General features: G+C 37.3%; 2 protein-coding genes and 1 long non-coding RNA gene across 7 annotated transcripts; all 3 read right to left on the bottom strand.

The window, feature by feature from the left end:
* Nucleotides 1-4,959: 4,959 nt before the first annotated feature.
* LOC113778350 lies at nt 4,960-6,840 on the bottom strand. The gene is made up of 2 exons (XR_003469253.1): nt 5,903-6,840; nt 4,960-5,783 (listed from the first exon to the last, which is right to left on the bottom strand). It is a non-coding gene; the product is annotated as an uncharacterized LOC113778350 (long non-coding RNA).
* Nucleotides 6,841-8,262: 1,422 nt separating this feature from the next.
* Nucleotides 8,263-10,812, bottom strand: LOC113778706. 2 transcript variants are annotated; one of them, XR_003469308.1, is made up of 3 exons: nt 10,545-10,812; nt 9,520-9,981; nt 8,263-9,257 (listed from the first exon to the last, which is right to left on the bottom strand). XR_003469308.1 is itself a non-coding variant. In XM_027324185.1 (2 exons), exons 1-2 carry the CDS (start codon nt 10,590-10,592, stop codon nt 9,712-9,714), a joined length of 318 nt encoding a protein of 105 aa, XP_027179986.1. In that variant the 5' UTR covers nt 10,593-10,812; the 3' UTR covers nt 8,263-9,711. The 2 variants fall into 2 exon arrangements, 1 of the variants encoding a protein (XP_027179986.1); XM_027324185.1 differs by having other exon boundaries at nt 8,263-9,981.
* A 3,650-nt stretch (nt 10,813-14,462) lies between these two features.
* LOC113778641 lies at nt 14,463-15,775 on the bottom strand. Of its 4 annotated transcripts, none has more exons than XM_027324107.1 (4): nt 15,565-15,775; nt 15,288-15,410; nt 14,988-15,143; nt 14,463-14,832 (listed from the first exon to the last, which is right to left on the bottom strand). In XM_027324107.1, the coding sequence occupies exons 1-3, from the start codon at nt 15,753-15,755 to the stop codon at nt 15,005-15,007; spliced, it is 453 nt and encodes a 150-aa protein (XP_027179908.1). In that variant the 5' UTR covers nt 15,756-15,775; the 3' UTR covers nt 14,463-14,832; nt 14,988-15,004. The 4 variants fall into 4 exon arrangements, with proteins under 4 accessions (XP_027179908.1, XP_027179907.1, XP_027179905.1 ...); XM_027324106.1 differs by having other exon boundaries at nt 14,463-14,829; nt 15,565-15,774; XM_027324104.1 differs by having other exon boundaries at nt 15,025-15,143; nt 15,565-15,770.
* Nucleotides 15,776-16,871: the final 1,096 nt, after the last annotated feature.

Raw genomic sequence — 16,871 nt, 5'->3', positions numbered from 1 at the left:
CAATTATGTGGTGGATTAAGCGTCGGGCTTTGTTTGGATTGTAAATTATTTGAGATATTTTTACTGTAGCACTTTTTATGATTTGATGTATGTGAGATAAAAAAAATAATTAAAAAGGTAAAAAGGTGTATTGAAAATTGTAATGATGATGTAAGCAAATATATTTGGCCAATAAATTGCTGTCGAAACAAACCCGTGTTTCTCTCAACTTTTGCCCTTTAATAGAAAAAAAAAAACCTTTTCTTATTTTCCTGAATACATCAGTAGTGTTTACTAGAGGATTATTTATTCCATGTTGCAAAATGACCAAAAACAAAAGTTCAACACGGGGTTGGTTGTTTGAATTCCCCCCCCGCCCAAACACACATGCAATATATATATATATGTATGAAGAAAAAAGTATCGATTGGGTCTTTTTTAATTGAGAGATGATGTCCAAAAATTACGTGCTGCGTCCACATTGTCTGAAATGATAGGGTTGTTTTATCCCTTCGAATCTTAGATAACTAGTTATAACCAATAAATTCATTATAGTAATTTCACTCTCAATAATTTATCATCCAACATCGTTTTATACTTTTTTTATATGGCCCTTTGGCAAATACTCTGGAACCAAAAAGGGTAAATTATCAATAACTGCCATGTGTCTCTTTTTTCCATCTAATCCGTTTTAAAAAATCAGCATAATTTTCTTGTAGTTATGTGTAAAGTGAAAATTTTAATGGAAAGCAAATCGCATAATGTCATTGATTGAAATATTAATATTATACTTACTTAAGGGGTCTAACTCTAACCACTTTGCATGAATCATAAAAGGATTATTTTAAGTATATGCAAAACCATAGGGAGGGGTTAAGTGAATAAAATGAATATTATAATTTCATATACATATACTTAGAGTTCATCTAATCAATCTATTATAGTCGGATGTACTTTCTGTCCATTTTTTACTTTACATAAAATCATTAGGAGATTTATGGATATTTTAAAACGTTAGGTGGTTGTGTGATAATATGATTGGAGGGTTATCAGTAATTTACTCAACTTTAAAAAAAAAAAGATTGTACTCTTTTTCAAGACAATTTCCGAACCAATACATCACGTAATATTGACCCAACAAAAATATGATCGTACTCTTCCTGAAGACAAAGGGTGATTAATCTTTTTCCTAATTCCAAACCAATACATAACGTAAAAGGTAATAGTTGAACTTGGGACTTCTTGAAATCCTCCTGTGGCCTCTGAAAATTGCCTGAGGCCTGCTAGAGGACCATAAAGGACACAAAATCAAAGAAAAATAGATGGATTAGACAAGCGACCTATAATTTCTTACCTGCCCTTTATTTCTGAGGCCCCTCCCCACCTGTTTGGGATGTGCCCATGGCTGCCTTCAGATAGTTGTCACCATCCTATTTGAAAGAAATTTAATTCTGCCCGCCTTCGTAGGTAAGCATTAAAGTAGGATCGTCGACTTCGGAGGTTAAGTTGTATGTTCCTACCACATTTGCTTTCAACACAAGAATGTGCCCTATTGTTTGTACGCTATAATTCAAGTCCACACCCCTCAGAGTGTCTTATGGTGATTAGAAAACCAAGCAAATCGTTATGCTGTATTACCCCATTACTTGATAATACACGTACACAGCACCAATAGCAATTCTACAATACATTTATTTCTTGTCAAGACCTCACTGTGGAGCTTTCACGGACTTTGATATTTGCTTCAATAGCATGCCATCAGGCAGTTGATGAAGCAATTATTGCAACACCAATACATAGCAAGTGAAAAATCTTTGTTCACGGATTTCGTCAAGCTTTGCTCCTTGTATCATTAAACAAGATTGCCGTTTGATGCTTATTTTGTACCGATAGGATGTGCACAGAAATGACAAACAAGCACGCACGGGGTTACCTGTCAATGAGTCCATCATTTCATGACCTTCCTTCAATTTAGTTGCAACTAAGGCTCACAATCCTTCCTAGCTACCCCGTCGAAGGTAAGCTCTGCTGGGGTCAACTGAGAATTGAGAAACCTAAAAAAGCATGGGTGGATATGAGCTGCTAAAATCGCTGCCAATCAGCCCAAAACTACACATCTCTTCAATTAATAGTGAGACAACTACGGACTAGTATTTGGTTGCACTTGCACACACATGCTACATTTGACGACAATGAAGTCAAGAATTATGAGGAAAATCCCATTGGCAACTTGTGTATATTATCGCAAAGCTTATCAAGTGGTTTTGCCAGAAGAAGCAGAATACTAAAGGCTACTGACTTCATGTTAAAAGAAAAAAAAAAAGAAAGAAAGAAGCCATAGCAAGTCATTATGAGTGATTTTTCAGCTACTCGTGGGATTGTTTCCTTATCTTCTGGTTAGTTATTTATTCATTTTTGTATTGAAATTGACACCTCAAATACCGTACCTGATCAACTTTGAATTATGTATAGGTTATACTCTCTTTTTAGGTGAAACGTTATTTGGGGTACAATTTGGCATGGATTCCTTTGGGTGATGATACACCCCACAAATGACCAGAAATTTAAAGGTGGACACTAAAGAAGTCAAAACTGAATGGGCTTAACATGCAAACCAGCGGTTAGCAGGAAACACTTTACTGGGCTTATCAGAGAAAGCCCAATGGAACCAATCAAACAAGGATCCAATGAAAAGACTGATCCTTGATATGGAATGGATGGGGCTCAAGCTCATGTTACGTTCCAAAGTTTTGTAGATTTAGCCTACGAAATCCAAATTCTAATTCTTCAAAAGCAAAACAGGGAACAAGTGAACGACAAAACAAGAGAACTTCAAGAAACGGTAGTGATTCAAATTCATATGACCACTAAACCAAGTTGATTTTATACAAATACAAGCAACGACAACTTAGGTTCCGTTTGATAAAACTGAATCTGAATTCTGAAATCTGAATACTGAAACAATTAATGTGCTGAATTTTAAGCACTGAAAAAAATATATGAATATCTGAATTTTAATGCTAAACCTATTTATACTGTTTGATAAATATTTATAGCTGAATGCTTAATAAGTTTAATTTGACAATTTTGCCTTTATATCCTTTCATTCAAAAAAGAAATAAAATCTATGATTTAATTAGTTTAAAATTGTAAGGTATGAAAATGACAATATTTATTTTTAAATCAAATTAATATAAAAGATGAAATATATTATATGAGTAGTATGGAGAAGATGTGAAAGTTATTAAAAAGGGAGAAAAGAGAAACTAAAAATCGTTAGATAGAGAATATTAAATTGTTTAATTAGATAAGAATTTTGAACATAATTAACAAACAATGGTAGATTTGGTAGATAAGATAAGGTAGTTGAAGTAATTCTATTGATTCTTATCAGAATTAAGCATTCAGTTAGGATTCTTGTGCTAAAAAAAATACACACAGGTTCAGCACTGCTTAACAAGTTCAGCAAATAGATTTTCATTTATCAAACACTCAAAACATCTGAATGTCTGAAAAAATTCAGATTCAGCACTTTTTAATGTTATCAAACAGACCCTTAATATTTAGAGACTTCGTACTTGATCATGCCTACATATGCAAATCAACAATTTTGAGCCACCAACTTAATATTTGTTTGGATAGTGGATTTTTTGCAAAATTTTATTTATGCATCACATCAAATGTGTTATAATAATATTTTTTTTTCAAAAAATTATTCCAAATAATCTACCATCCAAACACACACAATTATTACTAATTAGTTACCGGATGGTCAACCCGCTGTACATCCAGTCAGAATTATTCTCCATAACTAAGACGGGGTCTACAGAACAAGGAGCAGGGGAATAGTACTAGTATCCTACGACGGATTACGCGGCACATCAATCAACACCCTTTATTTATTCATGAGCCGTGACTACGCTTCCTTTGACAGCATTAAATGTGTCTACGCGTACCAGAATACCCAGAAACAGGGGATATCTATCCATCTATGTTATATTGGATATAGAAGGCAGGCAGAAAGACTTCGGGCTAGCTGGATTTGGAAGCCTGGAAGAAGAAGAAGAAAACTTAATGGAGATGATTATGGGCAGTAGGAGCTGCAGGATTCAAAGGCTATGTACATCTTCATCTTCATCGTCGTCATGGAAAAGGGTGGAGAGATCTAAAAGTCTGTTGCTGGCATCTGAATTGGCCAGCTCATCAGATGTTGCAAGACTCACAGGCTATGAAAGACTCTCGCAATCCATGGCGCTGCCCAACGAATACGGTGGCGGCTGTAAACCGATTAGCATTACGTGGAAACATACTGCAGCTTGGAGGTATCTTGGGAAGGTATTTTCTTTCAAGAGAACGGGTGGCAGAGGAGAAGTCGCGGTGGAGGCTGCAGCCAATCCACCGGAGGCAGTGGTAAAGAAGAAAAATAGGTCAGCTTGGCTTCCTGATCCTGACCGACGATGGCCTGTTCAAGGTTGGTAACAAAACTAGGCATGTTGACACAACAGAGGGAAGATGATTGGATGTGAATACAGCTTAGAGGAAAAGGTTGACTTTCCATCGTTTCTGTTCTCCTCCTCAGCCTGGTCGATTCGGTAATACAAATTGTTTTTTTTTTTTTCCCCCCTCGGTGTTCTTTGATAGATGTGATAAAGAGAATTAGTAGCATATTTCGTATTTGCTTGTAAATGTTCCGAACTTTCCCATTATAGTCTATAGATGATGAGGAGTTGGAATTTCTTTTAGCAACCTCTCTCATTCGGCAACACTTTTGTCTAGTTGGACACGAAAGCAGTTTTTCTATTTCCTTTCCTTTTTCTTTTTTTTTCCAATTAGTCGAACGCATTCGGTACTGGTAGACCTGCTTTTCGGTTGGTCAACCATATGCGTCCACAGTCAACAAATGGGTTGGTCTATTCCAACGTTAATAAGTAAATCAAAAGGAAAAAAAAAAAAAAAATTGTTGCCACTTCATAATAGTCATACTTTGCACGCCCGTCAAAACATTCCATAATTCGATTACAGAATAAAACCACCACTGAAGTTCTCGACGTCACAGTGTCACACTACTTAAACATGTGGATTATGGATTCCAAATAAATTCAATCTATGTAATTGCAATATCAGCCCCTCCAAGAGAATGGACATTTCAGGTCTCCATCCAATTTTGGATACCGCAAAACACAAAAAATTTCTCCATCTTCCAGAATAGCAGAGATACAGCGAGGCTAAAAACATTTTACCAGTAACTAAAAAGATAGCCCATTTGGAAACTTCAGGAAGAACACCGTAATCCTTCTCTGAGCACCTAATGAGAAAGCCTCAGAATAAAGCAGTAGCAACACAACTGTAAATCGACAATTCTAGAAAAGAATAATGATATATGGAGAACAACTGCTGAGGAATTGTTTTCAAAAGTTAGACAGCTTGGGAAGAAATCACCTTCAACTACCTCCTTCCACGCGCTGCTGAAATAGATCAGCAGTTGGATTCGAGCAAGTTGCAAACCCATAATCATATAACTACGGCACACTTCCACCCGGGCCTTTTGCAGACTGGTAACCAAAACAACTACTAGTAGTACGCTTCTTCGTCTCCTCAAAATTCAGCAGAAGAACAATCTTTGCCATCATCGTTCACCGTGCAGTTTTGAACCTTTGCCAAATGGATAGTGAAACCACGGAGGAGGAATGAGAAGAACCTGAATAATAGTTTGATTTTAAACTATGATTGCATATCATCGAGGAAATGCATGACTGCAGGTGTACAGTTGTGTATTTGCAACACTGGCCACGAAAGCTTCCTTCCTTGCTCAAACAGAGTTCCATAAATGACAAATACAGGGATTTCATTCATGTAAGCAATCAAAAGAAAGCAGGTAAATAAGCCTGTAATAAATTAACTTCAAGCCTCTATTATTTCAAACCTGACTATGAAGATAACCGATGAACTAGCTCCGACCTCATCCTCTCAACGGGTGCTAAGAGCGTTGAATCTGATCAAGCAATTAATCATGGTTGGCTCCTATAAACCAACCTTACTGAGCATTGTTCAGAAACTCATAAACAATTTGGTTTGGCATAGAGGGTGATTCTTTGTTTTCAACTCAAGTATGAGCATATTTTAGGCATTCTTCTCCTATCCTGTGAGCATGATGACAGCTAGAAGTCTATGCTTCCAACAAGGATTAGAATTATAGAATGCGAAGGAGCTCAAAACAACAGACCAGTATACCTGAGGAAAGCTCGTTTATACAGTGACGAGCCAAGCAGCAAAGTGCCAGCAATCACGGAAGAAAATTTAGTGCATAAAGATCCAAAATTTCATTATGAGGAAAAAAAAATATGCACTCAATGATTTCACAAGAAGACGAGTAAGGAAAAAAATATGACGAGCCAAACTTTTCAATTTGTAAGAACTTCCCCATCAAATCAATACAAGCCTAGAATTTTCTCAGGTGACACTTTGATTACAATAGACCCCAAAAAATCTTTCAATTCACGGGACAAATCAAGCAAAGGTAGCAACTTCACAGCAATTTGTACATATCCCAATACGATAAGAGACGGAGACGGAGAATAAAGAACAATCTTTTCGATACATGGGAACATATCAAATCGAACATAAAGATATAATTTCTCTCAGGAAGAAAGAAACGGGCTGTAGATTTGTAGTGATACCCGTAACCTCAAAAATACAGGTGGATGCCATGTCTGCGGCTTGATGACAAAAATCGCTGAAGGATAAACCACCAAAAGCCTATTGCGCCAGCGTTTTGAACAGGGCAGGGGTACGACATCCCGAGGGGAGTCGTACCGACACATTGGGGCGGTTTCCAGTTGGTCGGTCGGATCTGGCGGCTAATAATTTGTCCATTACCGGAACGGATAAGTGTCAGCCCGGCTGAGCTGGCAACCAATAATTCTTCGAATGGAATGAATAAACAATTTAAGAACCCCCCAAAAAAAAAAAACATATTTTTTGTTTACAAAATTGTACTCTTGATTTTAAATCCGGTATCATCGCAATTAAACAAAAACAGACTTTTATCGGATTTTTATCGAATTGTTTCCCCCCTTTTTTGATAGGGTTTATACAAGTCTTTTCCAATTTCATATAAACCGGAAAACAAAAAAAGATTTCCCTAATTAGAAAAGTTTGTATATCATTGTGTTACCATACAAAAAAGGAGAAGCTTATAAATCATTGCAAGGCTGATAAAACTTGGCTTAAATGTTTAACCGAATTGATCAAAACAAATTAGTTTTTTTTAAACTTTTATTCCTTATATAAAAAATAAAGTTATTTTTTCCTTTTTATTCCTTACATTACAATTTACATGTTCCGGATATTCAATTTTCTTTAACAAAATATGAATGCAAGCTAGATTCAACATAAACTAACGAAATGTTCCATCCTGCCGATTTGGATAGAAACACTTAACGAAATAGATCCGGGTGGATTCGAACCACCAACCTCTCAGGTCATCTGAAAACCTGAGCGCTCTTTCCAACTTCAGAGCCTACAGATCCTTCCATAACCAGGGCAGAGCACAAACAATTACGCAAACAAGTCGACTACAGAACCAGCATTTTTTTGTGCTCAATGATTAATCTTGAAACCCAAAAGTTAAACACCTTGAAAGGACAAAGACATGAACAAAATACCTTTAAAGGCAGCCAAATGTATCCACTATTTTGTGACACTTTCAACTCCATTTAAAAAAAAAAGGCCGCATTAGTTGCAACCCGTAAGGCAAGATTCTGATATGGAATTTGGATGTTAGCTAATGTTCTACAGAAGCTTTAAGAATCCATCATGTAGGGCTATAAAAATGAAAGACAACGGAAATGGAAACTAAAAGGTTAAATTCAAGAACGAGGAGGTTTGGACAGGGCTCATTGGAATCAAGTAGGGTTTTGCCAAATTAGCGAACCAGAAATGGTCAAGCTTCTTCGGAATGACAAAAGCTGCAGCCAGCAATACTAGGACCAAAGAAATACGCACACACACAGTCTCTTGCCTGGCAGTGAGACACACATTTGAATGAGGGCATACTGCGAACACATATTTCAGCTGGTGACTGAAGTGAAAAATCAGTTACGCCAAAAAAATAGCCACCAAATACAGCGCATTGAAGGCCATCCCCCCCCCCCCCAACACACAATCAACGACCTTCACTCCAACGAACAGTGGATTTATTCAAACAAAATGTGTGTTAAATGCATTCCCAAATACAAATTACCCAAAAAAAAAAGCTTCTTTAAATAATCAACTAAAAAGACAGATGCAAAAACTGCAAAATACTAGATAGCATTTGTTAAGAGATCACCTTAAAACAACTCCGTCTTCATGCTGCTAGCTCAGCTCAAAAAAATGAGTTGGATGACATACAACCAGCGCGTAGTACAAAGGTTGGCTTCCAAGTTCCATCAAGCACTAAGAGATAAAATACTAAACAACTGTTGGCTTCAATAATCAATACTCATTGCACCTCCTTGCCTAGAGGTAAGCATTTTGCTCTCCTTGCCTAGGGCCACGCATTTTGAAGGGCTCAGCCAGATGAGCTGAGTGAAACTTCCCAATCAAATGGGGTGGCCAGAATGAGCCAAGGTTACATCAACAAACTTCCAATCCAAAAGGGACAAGGTGTTAAACCTTCATCCCCGATGATGCTCAAATCTTGTCCTCCGCATTTTAGCTCAAGATCGAATCCGAAAAAAAGAATCAGATGAGCACTTCCATCAACAATTCAGAGTAAGCTTCCAGTTTAAGAAACTTGGTGCCTGGATGCTGGTATCACCAGGAGAAAGAGCACATATACATCCTGATGCAAGAATATTAGGTATCGAACAAATATATCGGTGGGAAGTACCCAATCTATCCATCAAGAAAACAAAACTCCACCACCCAGAAGAAAGTTGTTGAGCTAACAAAAACCATAGCTCCTAGGGTAGCAAATACAAGATTGAAACTGTACAAAGGGAAATATGTAATACAAACTTGAAAATAAATTACAAAGAAAACACCTAAGCTCAAACCCAGAACCCAACCACCAATAAATTGTTGGCCAGAAAAAAAACAGAAACTTACATTCCACATCATTCCACCTCTGAATTCAAAATGCAGTGTTAAAAGCGAATTTTGGGAGTTAGACACTCGCGCGATTGTAGCAAGTCATCGTGACATGCATACAAACCAACTGTAATCAGCATTATACGAAAACTTGGTCTGAAACCTTTTAAATTATCGAACTTTGAGATTATGAACATGTATCAGGTCTGCAATATGTAAAATGGATGCATTAATTATTACTTATTGAAGAGAAGGATTACACCTCAAAAAATATGACGGCTATCAATTGGTATAAATTCTTCTAACAGTGTTTTGAATTACCAATAATACCTGTTTTTTCAAGGTGAGCACGTTATAGGTGTTCATTATTATTTTATGGGCCTCTTGGGAGGTGGTGATATTAGCTACAAATATATGCTTTATCGTGAATTAGTGCAAATTAAAAGCCAGAAACTGTATAATTTGTACCTGAGTTGAGAACGCTCCGTCTATGTAAGGGCACACATATCAACAGTTGGTTCGCTTGCAAAACTGGGAGATTTGCTGAGAGAATTGAGAGAAGACGCGCACACACACACACACACGAGGAAGGGGGGAGAACCCGGGCTGAAAGATAAAATGTTCCCCGTGCGATCTCCCCGCCCTCCAAACCCAAAAATCTTATCTTTCAGTAATCATAGTGACCTGCCATGCAAGCGCACCTGCCATGGCAAAGGTCAGGATGACAACAGATTGACAATAGCATTCTGAACCACAATTTTTTCCTTTTTCTACATCCTGGTACAATCTGGAATCTCCAATTAACTGGTAACTTTGAACCTTGCTTGCCCAAAATTTACCAGAAAGCATCACGGATTTGGAACCAGGAACACCCGGTTTCAATCGCCTGTTTTCTCCAACCGATGTAGCAACCGCTTCCAGACCAGCAGCCTAAGGACAAGTACGTAAACGTAATAAGATTCCAAAAAGCTACAACTTCTATCCAAAAAAAAAAAGGCCGGTGCAGTCCACAAATTATAGAAATCCAAAACCTCAAATTTGTTTCTCAGTACGAGCCAAATAAACGTCAAAGATTCGCACCCAGAAGGCGGTAATCTACCACCTCATGGATTAAAATCCAATTTCTCTGATCGAGAAAAATATAATCAAGCATCCCGAAAAAGAAAATAAGATAAAGAGGCAATACTGAGCCAAATAAACGTCAAAGATTCGCACCCAGAAGGCGGTACTCTACCACCTCATGGATTAAAATCCAATTTCTCTGATCGAGAAAAATATAATCAAGCATCCCGAAAAAGAAAATAAGATAAAGAGGCAAATCTTTTCAATTCACCCAAACATTCAAATCAATGAAAAGGTATAATTTGTCATAATTCAATCTAAAGGGACGAGGGATAGGGTGGACAAATAAGCACCACAAATGGAGAGAGAGAGAGAGTTCAACGCAAGAGATTTTTCAGGGATGCAAGAGGGCAAGAGCAAATTCGCTATACCTGCAAACTCTGCAACAAATATAGAAAGCTCATGACCTGAGCTCCCATCCTACAAATCAGCGTCGCCTTCGAGGAAACGTCGAGCTCCCATCACACAAATCTGCGTCGCTCTCGAGCAAACGCGTTTGAAGATTCAGATGGGAGAACTGCATCACAGCTGGTTGTTGAGGAGAGAATAGACCAAGGGACTTTAAAGGTGCGGAGGCATGGCAAAGAGAGTAAAGGTGTGGTAGGAATTTATAGGGAAATAAACCGACTGATGGAGGCGGTTTCGGGCTGAGGTTGGTCATTTTTTGTTCCTCAAGGGGAAGGGAAGGTTGGTCTGCGCTGAGCTCTCAACACTGAATTCCTCCAATAACTAGTCACCACGAGTAAATTCTCCAATAGCTTGTAACCACGTGTAACAAAGGAAATTGGAAAAAAATTTTGGTGTATTGTTACCCTAATTGACGTCCTAAACCAAAAGTAATTTTTTCCACTAATCAACTAATCGAAATTTAGGTGCGGGTGCACAATTTTCTTTTTGATTATCATCTAAATTTATAAAATTAACAATATTCTAATATCATATATTAAATTTTTGATAATTTTGGTTTATAATAGGATTTTAGTAATAGAGTTTTAGTAATACGATTTAAGAATTTTGATTCTAAAATTAGGGTTAAAGGATTATACTGTGATAGTTTGGAAATTAGGATTTCATGTAAAACGTTAAACCCTAAATCCTAATTGAGCCAAATAACACATAATTCGTTTTACGGCAAAAATTGTTGCAGTTAAAAGTTACATTTTATTAAAAAGGAAAAAAAAATGTATCACCACTCACAAGATGCATAAAAAACAATAAAACCTCATGAGTGGCGACCCTTATTCAGCAACCCACCTCAAACAACACCAATTATTGGACAATTTTTAATTTTAACGATATTCCAAGAAATTCGCCTAAAAAGGTGGAATAGTGTATTGTTTCAAAAAGGCCAAAAAAAATTTTGGGATAATTTCAAAAACCTCCCTTGAGGTTTCCAATAATTACAGAGAGCTTCCTTCAAGGTTCAAAAAATTACACTTGTCTCCATTGCTTTTAAGGTTTATGTAACAATATAAACTCAATAACCTATAATTTTTCACAAATATCCTAAAATACCCTTCTTCAAAGAACAAGACAAAACAAAATAAGGTTTTAATCTTTAATTTCTTGTACGTGTCATACTTACTAAAACAAACAAAGTCCAATGACTCCAACTCATCTCAAATTTATTACTTGTTAATTGTTGTCTAATGCAACTCACTACCACCATTACCAATACTAAACTAAGAAGAGTAAATTTTATATATACTGACTATCACCATTGGATATATTCAAATTAGTTGTTATGCATCCAACTGTGATAATATATACACTGTCAGTATATAAAAGATTTAATCCAACTAAAAAAATGCTCTCATGTCCCTAAGAACATAATTCATCATTGCTCTAGCAAACCTAGAAATAGAGACAAAATTCTACCTTTATAATAAAATTACAATCAATAGATAAATAAAAGAGAGAATCATTGAGTAATTGCTAGAATTTTTTGCTTAACATAATAGTCATTTCTTTATGTTTCAACTCTCAATTTCATTTTTTTCCCTACATCTCTGCCACCTTTTTCATCTTTCTCTAGTTTGACGATAAAATCCACAGCCTGTACCTTGTCAATTTGGTAACTTCAATTGGCTAACATTTGTAAAGCGTAAAACTATTGGGAAAAAAAGAAATGATCTAAAATTTTTATAGTAAAAAAGAGACAGGAAGACAAAAAATACAGATAAATTTTAGAGATAATAAAAAAATTGATAGTGGTGTAGTTGGTAATAATAGAGCACGATATTTGGTGTGAGGAAGAAGTGACCGTAGGAGAATAAGAGAATAATATGAATATGAAAAGGAAAAGGAGAGAGGGAGGGAGGAAGGAAGATTAGAAAATTGATGGAGATTTTTTTTGAGATTAGGAAATAACAAGTAGAATAATGAGAAGTATTTTTCCATTTTAAATGTCTCTTTATAAATTAACTATTAAATGAAGGACATTTTAGTTATTTAATTAGACCAAAAGAGGTCGATGTAATTATTAAAACCTCAGTGGAGTGAAATTGTCAAAACCTCAAGGGAGGTTTCTGAAATTATCCCAAAAAACTTTTGCAAATATGAACACGATCTGACCATCACCTAGTATTTGTTTGTCAAATAATACTACTAATTCTCAAAAAGAGCGCTCTATATAAGAAGTACCATGTACCATCGAACTGGTATTCTTTTTAGCTAGAATGGTAACTATTAGCATTAGACACAATGATTAGGTTTGATTTATACCAATTTCTCGTACCTTGCATATATATTTTTCACAAAGATAAACGTGACATTCGACTTCTCGAAAGAGAGAGAGGGAGGTGGTTTAAGGTGAAATATAATTGTCTCATGTTCAAAAAAATCCCTCGAGTTCGTATAAAAGTTGTGTGTGTGTGTGTGTTTTTTTTTGTCGACTAGAGGTATTCTGGTCAATTGACCAGGCTAATCCCCCCAGATTGGAAGAGCCCGCCCCAAGGATTCCAGCGTGATACGGGGAGAGAGTCGAACACGGAACCTTGCTCCTGAAGAGGAGGCTACTGGACTGGTCGCACTAACTCCGGGGCATAAAATATTGGGCCTGTTTGGAACCAAGTTTTTTGGCCAAGTTTTTTAGCTACTAATTTTTTAACAACTTTAGCTACAGGAACCCAAAAAAACTTATCAAATTTTTTTACCTACACACTTTAAAATATCTAATACACAAAAAACTTTCCATTTTCTTCTTCTTTCTCCCCCACCCCTATTCACCACACCTCCGCCGCCGGCCACCACCACCTCCACCGCTGTTTCCGGCGCCGGCCTACCCCTTTTTTTTCCTTCTCCCTCTCCCTCTCCCCCTCCCCCTCTCTTTCCCTCCCCTCCCCTCCCTGGCCACCCTCCCGCTTCCTCTCTGGTCGCACGCTACCAGGAAAGACCGAATTGGGCAAAAGGCTTCCGCTTCCTCTCTGGTCGCATGCTATGCGATCTGGTCGAACGATCGAATTGGGCAAAAGGGGAGGGGGGAAGGGGAGGGGAGGAGAGGGGGAGAGAAAAAGCAAAAAAAAAAATTGTATTCTGCCATGGCTGCTGGTTCTCTGCTTCGGGAGGGAGAGGGGGATGGTGAAGGGGAGTAGAGGGGGATAGGGGAGCAGAGAAGGAGAAGAGGGGAAGAAAAAATGAAAAAAAAAATTGGGGAGAGGGGCTGCTGGTCGTCTGGTACCGCGAGGGAAGAGGGAGGGGGAAGGAAGGAAGAAGAAGAAGAAGAGGAGAGGAGAGAAAAGAAAAAGGAAAGAAAGAAAGAAAAAGAAAAAGAGAGAGAAAAAGAAAGAAAAGAAAAAAAATGGAAGGGCCATGGCTGCTGGGACTGGGAAGGCAGAGGTAACGGGGGAGGGAAGGGGGAGGGAGAAGGAAGAAGAAGAAGAAGAGAAAAAAGAAAAGAAAAAGGAAAGAAAGAAAAAGAAAAAGAAAGAGAAAGAAAAAAAAAGGAAAAAAAGTTTCCCCTTAAAAAAACTTCTATAAAAAAATTTTTCACTTTACAAAAACTTCTACAATTTTTTCAAAAACTTCTACAGTGTACTACAGTAAAGTTTTAGATAAACTCCCAAAAAATTCAGGTTCCAAACAGGCCCATTGTGTGTTCGATGAGCAAATTTTGTAGACTGGACCCATTGCTTATACCTAATTCTCCTTCCATTTCTTTAATTTTGTGATAGGATGGGCTGGTGGGACATGCAGCAGTGAACTCAGGGGGAAAATATAAAGGATTTAAAAAGAAAAAGAAATCATCCGTTGCAGACTTGATCATTAACTTTGGTACACATTGATGATACTTGTCTCTCTCTCTTTTTTTTTTACCCCTACCAAAAACAGAGAGAGAGAGAGGAAACTTTAAATCTTTTATTTATAAGAACACAGGATCAAATAACATTTTACAGATGTACTAGTACTACAAACGACGATCATAATTACAATGATTAGGCATCAATCCAAATTCACACCTACAAAAGAAGAAAAAGGCAGATGGGTGGAATAATAACATGGGTTGTCATTTGATCTTTCTTCTCGTCGCTGTGCGTTTTCTTTCCTCCTTGGAAACAAGTGAGGTTGCATGCGAAGTCTCTCTATCTCTATCTCTCTATGCAGTCGCCTCCCGGCCTTGATTTCGATCTTTCCCCCCCTCCTCTTTTGCTTCACTCCCTTCTTCATCATGCACGTATAATAAAATGTATTATGCATTATCTATAATGAATAAAACCAAGTATATGCAAAACCACCAAGATGACAAACTACATCCACAGCTCTGATGGAGTCTTTTCTTACTCTAGGACTTTCGAAGCAGGCATAAAAACTAGTACCCGGAAATTTCGCACGGCTATCCTGGTTGATACTTACTATTATTATCTTCCTCATCTTTAGAAGCAGTCGTATACTTCCCATATATCACCCCTCCAAAGCCCTCCTCCTCACAACGTGAGGCGTATGCTTCTCCCAGAGAAGTCAAAGAATCCGTTCTTGAGTGGGCCAAAAAAAAAAAAAAAAAGATCCTTCAGAAAAATACATAATTATAAAATTCTATCGACGTTGATGAATTCCAGAAATCTTAAAAAGAGGATCGTCAGAACATAGTAAGGAAATAAGGTAGCAGTAGTGCAGACCCGGCTGCCGTTTCTTCACTGGGAGCTTCAGCCATCTTATCAGTCACAAGGATGACACCTCCAAAGCCTTCCTCCTCACAACGTGTAGCATATGCTTCTCCCAGAGAAGTCAAGGAATCCGTTCTTGAGAGAGGGGGCAAAAAAAAAAAAAAGGATCATTCAGCAAAATACATAATTACAAAATTCTATCTACTAGGATGAACTCCAGAAATCTTAAAGATGATCGTTAGAATATAAAGAAATAAGGCAGCAATTAAGCTAGCTGCCAAGTGCAAACCCGACTGCCATTTCTTCATTAGGAGCTTGAGCCATCTTGTCAAGACTCTCTGACTCTGGCTGATTGATATCAGTTCCTTGCACAGCTTGCCGGAACCGGAGGCCAGAAAGTTTAGGAGAAATATCGGATGGCTTAGGAGAAGTAAAGGATGCGGGCGACCTCAGTTTCTGTACTTTAAGCGCTCTAAGCATTATATCGGATCAAAGACTTATCATAGCTCCCCAAGTATATTTAGTCTGAGGGTGTGGAAAAGATAAGAATGAATTTCTGGATGCTTCTCGGAGCTAATTCTCCAGAATTTGACACGTTTTTCTGTTGATGACTATGGATCCATAATTTACCACCAGAATTTGCCACGTTTGATGACACCCTCGCAGCTGTTAGAACCTTCTTCTTCCCTTTTTTTTCCAAAAAAAATAACAATTCTTTGAAAGAGTAGCTATTAGAGAATTTAGAATACTGAGGAATGACCAGTTTGCGGGACACTCGTACCATCAGCTGAACACAAGACAGCACCAAATCACCAAAAAGGTAACAATGGATTTGGTTATGTGTCAAGTTGGGCTTATGGTGACGAAGAGGATGTAACTTGACTCGGGCTCTTATCAACTTCTGAGCCGAATAGATTTGCGAACTCAACCGTCATACCGTGCTGTTAATTTGGGTTTGAATTGTTTTTTGAGTTAGGAGGCTTGCTCAATTAGGACTAGACATCACAGTGCTAATTAGGACTCGACATCACAGCCTGTGCACCTCACGATCTTTCACCAAACTATTCGTGACAGCGGAAAAAAATAATAGATCTCCTTTGGGATTCCATATGTAGACCACCAAACTTTATAAAAGATGTATTATTCACCTACAAAGAGCGATTCTAAACTATGGCATTTCTGACGAATAAAGTAATAAACACAAGCATGATAGTACTAAAATCAAGGAGATGAGTTATCCATTGGTAGCTTAGTATTGAATTTTCTATATATATATATATATATATAGACCTTCAAGTTCTTATAAGACCACATGACGGTGGGATGGATGAATCTTAAACACTCTCCATCCTAAGTTATTCGCCACGCGGAAAAACCATTCTATAACAATAAACAATCTGCAGGTTATATTTTGCAAGAATGGCATGCTAACAATTTTGGAAGAATATAAAAATGGCTAATGGTTTAATTCATGTATAATTAGCTAGCTGCTTATTTATGAGTACATGCAAAGTATGTCAAACATATTCTAAATCAACAATTTTGATGTACTAGCAATTACGTTTTCTATAAATATATTTTTCAATTATCTTTTTA

Source organism: Coffea eugenioides, chromosome 7, assembly GCF_003713205.1.
Source record: "Coffea eugenioides isolate CCC68of chromosome 7, Ceug_1.0, whole genome shotgun sequence".
In the NCBI taxonomy this organism is placed as follows: domain Eukaryota; kingdom Viridiplantae; phylum Streptophyta; class Magnoliopsida; order Gentianales; family Rubiaceae; genus Coffea; species Coffea eugenioides.
Note: the sequence above shows the minus strand (reverse complement) of the source record. Positions and strands in the feature narration are given on the sequence as shown.

Excerpts from the sequence above, each read along its gene's own strand:
- LOC113778706 (XM_027324185.1), bottom strand. The coding sequence starts at position 10,592 with ATGGGAGCTCAGGTCATGAGCTTTCTATATTTGTTGCAGAGTTTGCAG. Across the intron at positions 9,982-10,544 it reads ATTTGTTGCAGAGTTTGCAG|GCTGCTGGTCTGGAAGCGGT; the intron begins GTATAGCGAATT and ends ACTTGTCCTTAG.
- LOC113778641 (XM_027324104.1), bottom strand. The coding sequence starts at position 15,755 with ATGCTTAGAGCGCTTAAAGTACAGAAACTGAGGTCGCCCGCATCCTTT. Across the intron at positions 15,144-15,287 it reads AGTGAAGAAACGGCAGCCGG|AACGGATTCTTTGACTTCTC; the intron begins GTCTGCACTACT and ends GGCCCACTCAAG. Across the intron at positions 14,833-15,024 it reads AGATGAGGAAGATAATAATA|AAGGGAGTGAAGCAAAAGAG; the intron begins GTAAGTATCAAC and ends TGCATGATGAAG.